The sequence below is a fragment of the Salvelinus fontinalis genome, chromosome 24 (genome assembly GCF_029448725.1).
Source record: "Salvelinus fontinalis isolate EN_2023a chromosome 24, ASM2944872v1, whole genome shotgun sequence".
NCBI classification, from domain to species: domain Eukaryota; kingdom Metazoa; phylum Chordata; class Actinopteri; order Salmoniformes; family Salmonidae; genus Salvelinus; species Salvelinus fontinalis.
Window position 1 is genome coordinate 5,146,094 of NC_074688.1, and position 4,327 is coordinate 5,150,420.

General features: G+C 39.3%; 1 protein-coding gene across 1 annotated transcript; it reads right to left on the bottom strand.

Annotated features, from left to right (window-relative positions):
• Window positions 1-211: 211 nt before the first annotated feature.
• Window positions 212-4,034, bottom strand: ccdc153 (coiled-coil domain containing 153). Its single transcript, XM_055879466.1, has 6 exons — window positions 3,863-4,034; window positions 3,631-3,699; window positions 3,039-3,158; window positions 1,624-1,716; window positions 1,344-1,474; window positions 212-869 (listed from the first exon to the last, which is right to left on the bottom strand). Exons 1-6 carry the CDS (start codon window positions 4,032-4,034, stop codon window positions 741-743), a joined length of 714 nt encoding a protein of 237 aa, XP_055735441.1. The 3' UTR covers window positions 212-740.
• Between the last annotated feature and the right edge of the window lie 293 nt (window positions 4,035-4,327).

Genomic DNA, 4,327 nt, shown 5'->3' on the forward strand with positions numbered 1-4,327 from the left:
CTTCCATAAATATGTGTTGTAAGTGTAAAAAAGCCAATCAATGCACAGTAGTTGTTTCCCTCTCAAACAATAGCCATTCGTTTGAGAGTTAGTATGTAAGTTACTGTGGATCATTTCAAACGACAATTTGTGTCACCCAAAGATTCAAAAACGTAATATTTGTGAATGACCATCAATAGCACAATAACTATAGGAAGAAAATCAAACGGCATGTATTTAAGAAGTATTTTAAGAAGTATTATACATCATGAAAGACACAGTAACAAAATGAATCAAACACTGGTTGTTACATTATTGTCATTAAGTTTTCCTTCTCGTTAATGAATGACTTCAAATCAACACGGAATCTATCTATTTCCTTTGCCATAATGTGTGTCAAGCGTCTCAGAGTAGGAGTGCTGATGTGGATCAGGTCCTCACTGTCCATGTAATGTTATTCATTCTTATCTAAAAAAGAAAACTGATCCTAGATCAACACTCCAACTCTGAGACGCTTGACACATACGAGCGCCTGGTGTGCCTGCTCTTATACAAGCAATGGCACTATGTGGTGGTGATCAGGGCCAGTATTCATAAAGATTATCAGAGTAGGAGTGCTGATCTAGGATCTATGTAGCCTTTTAGATTGTAACGAAATGTACATGGACAGGGGGGTAAAAGGGGGGACATGGATCCGAGATCTGCACTCTTACCCGGAGACATTTTATGAATACGGGCCCTGGTTACATAATTAGAGTCCTTCAGATGTCCAGTGAGTTCAAGCCAAAGTCAGAGAGCAGCTCTTTGTATTCCTGATGGACAACAGTACTCTCATGCTCCCACCGCAGTCGAGCCTCAGCCAGTTGGGAGGTCAAACTGTCCAACGTGTCCTGGTAGGGGTCAATCAAGAAAAGCACTCTATTGCCAACTATTGCCAAGTAGTGCACCATATAGGGAAAATAGTGTAATTTGGGAAACCCACTGGGAATCATTCTCATGAAGAGAAAAACAAGACCTACATATAATATCTCAAACGTTATCACATCTATAGCATACGTTGTTATCAAAGATAGAATCAGTGGTAGCAAAAGCATCAATATTTACATCAATAGTTTACAATTGGCTCATTCATCCCCCTCCTCTCCCCTGTAACTATTCCCCAGGTCATTGCTGCAAATGAGAACGTATTCTCAGTCAACTTACCTGGTAAAATAAAAAATAAATAAATAAATAAAAAATATCATTGCCCGATATTCATTTTCTTCAGGCAACTAACAAATGTGTTTGCATTCCTTTCATACTCGTTCCCTGTGATTATGTTACAACATAAGCCCTCGTTGATAAGCTGAAATGAGTTCACTCACATGCAGAATCTTCTCATAGTCGGTCTCCATGTTGTCCAGTTTGTTTTGTAAGTCAGCTATTGTGGTATCCTTCTCCTGCTGCAACTGCTCATGCGCTTTCCTTTCTGCCCTCAGCTCCTCCTGACACTGAGCTGAGCACACTCAGACAGAGACAGACAGACAGACAGACAGACAGACAGACAGACAGACAAGACATCACTTACAATGTATCCGATTCTTACTAAAACAACAATTGTTGCAGCTTGAATGAACTGGATATACTGTGTGTTCAATAGCTCACCAAGCTGTTCTCGCAGCAAAATGGCCTCATCCCCCAGCTTTTTCACTTTGACCGTCATGTCTGTTTGCATGGTCTTATACTGACGGGTGAGATCTGCAAGGTATGCCAGTATTACATATTACCTAAAGAGCACCCTACTAATAATAAAGAATAATACATTTTATTTTAAGCACTTTTCAAGACACCTAGGGTGTTTCTCAAAATGCATACTACCGTGCTCGCAAATTGGAGCACGGGAGGGTCGGAGTATGAGTCCAAATCAAAGTGTGCAAAAACGGACACTTCTCGAATGAGTATTCTGTTTGTACATATCGATGCAAGTTTCAACGGAAAGTATGCAAAGAAATATGACGCAACCACATAAAAAAATTAAGAAACATTTCTTGAAATCAATGGCGGTCATTATTTGAGCTGATGCGAGAGGAGATACTCTACAACTTCAGAAATGAAATGTTGCCTATTCACATCTCATATGTTGCCTGACTACAACATTTTATCTTGATACTATAATAAATACATGCTGTGTTCCTTTTGGCATGTTTACCTGCCTATGTATTGTAGATTGCAAGCCCATAATAAGTCAATAGGTCTAAGAATTTAATGACCTTTTTATTTGTTGAGTATAATTCAAAATCTACTAAGAAATAGGCCTTTTTATTTTATATAAACTATTTATAAATTAATTTACTCTCTTGCATAATATTCGTTTTAGGATATTTTTGTCTGTTAAACTTTCTGGTTAGCGACATTATTACGATTCACATATAGCTAGCTGATAGTTATGAAGTAAAACGGTTACTTTGTGTATATCTTGTTTCGTCTCTATTGCCATTGTTGTCCTGGCTGGAAGACGGTTCAGTGAATGGGTAAATCAATAGTAAGTCAATAGGGCTAACTGGCTAACTAGCCATGAAGTATTGGTAGCTACCCAGGGAAAATGTACATCTACCTTCCATAACAGTAGTTTTAGGTCATTTTTGCCTGTTTTAACTAGCTGGCTAGCTAGATTATTACGATTCACATATCTAGCTGACAATTAGGAAGTAAAATGTTTGCTTTGTGTATATCTTGGAAGAAGGTTCAGTGAATGGGGAGGTGAAGTGTGAGGTAATACAGTAGGGGGAGTGGGGGTCCTTCTCAAGTGTATTGTTTTATGCATTCTCCACACTCTAGTCCTCACAAGGATGTACTCAAGAGAACGTAGTCGGAGAATGCACTCTGAGCATGACAGTGTGGAGCACGATAGTATGCATATTGAGTGTGTGTGTGTGTGTGTGTGTGTGTGTGTGTGTGTGTGTGTGTGTGTGTGTGTGTGTGTGTGTGTGTGTGTGTGTGTGTGTGTGTGTGTGTAGTGCGTTACTGTGTGCGCGTACGTATGCACGTGTGTCTGTTTGAGATTGTTCCCTTCCACCAACCTGCACTGACGTCTTTGCGGTCCAATCTCTCATGGTGGAGCTGCTGCTCCATGTCCCGCATACGAGATCTCAGGTCATGACTGATGGACTGGGCCTGCTGTGCCACGTCCCCTCGCAGAGCTGTCGTGTCACACATAGAGTATGCATTTGATCAGTGTGTAAAATACCTTTGTAGTTATTGTTCAATCAATTCGTAGTTGTTCATATTGAAATCAGTACATCTCAGAAGTGCTGTGGGATCCCAGTGTAATTATTTGAGTTAGTGTTTTAACCTCCTAATAGGTAGCCTAGTCAAAAGATCGGTTCGTGCTCTTGCGTTTTCCACTGTCATTCCATAAGAAGTTGACAAGAGAGCAGAAACAGGCCCGCACCCAGGCTAGTTCATTTGTTCTAATCTCCAGATTATCACGAATTTATAAAAAAATATATATATATATTTTGAGGTGAACTGATTGAACTGACTTATTTGATGATTGGAGCAAAAACATACTAAGGTTCCCCTTGAATAGCTTTCATTTTAGAGTCGCTGCTCTGCTTTTAATGAACGCATTTTAGGAGCTCTAGAGAAGTGGCCGCAGTCTAGTGTTCTCACCAAGATGGTCCCTCAGAACTGTTACATCCAATGCACTTCGCCTGTACTTCTCCGCCAATTCATTTCCCCCTGCATGAACACAGTGAATTAGACAATACTCACATATGCAGAGCCCAGCTAAAATTGTGCGCTCTTTCTAACAGGCAAAATAAGGTTTAAAAAAGTACGAAAATTAAACATATTACATCGAAAATGTAACAGTAAGCAGCCCTGAGAAAATAAAAAAACATACCCTCATTTGTTTTCTTATTTTTGGTCTTTGACTTATTGATATTACTTTTCCCTTTCTTCTTCTTTGGAGGCATTATTCTGCTGCAAAATTCCTCTTCAACCGATATGCCTACAAGCAAATGCGCATTGCTTGGCGTCCCGTTGTTGCTGTGGTGACAACGCGTCACATTCATGGAATCCTTATTCAGGAATGCTTTGTAGGTTGAACGCTCCAAAAACGTGCACGGGGGAGTTTTTCAAGTTAGTAGCCAATAATACCATATGTTCTATTCGGTTGGATTTATTCATACATTTCATTAACAAATATGAAATAGCAGAGAAACATGTATTTGGTCAACTGACGAACTAAGTTCGTGTAGTGTATAGAGAAATGTGAGATACAATTATTTTATAGGATTTGTTTATTAGAATATTCGGTGTAGGGGCATACACGTTTTATTTATTTAAATATATCATAGTCCAGTCA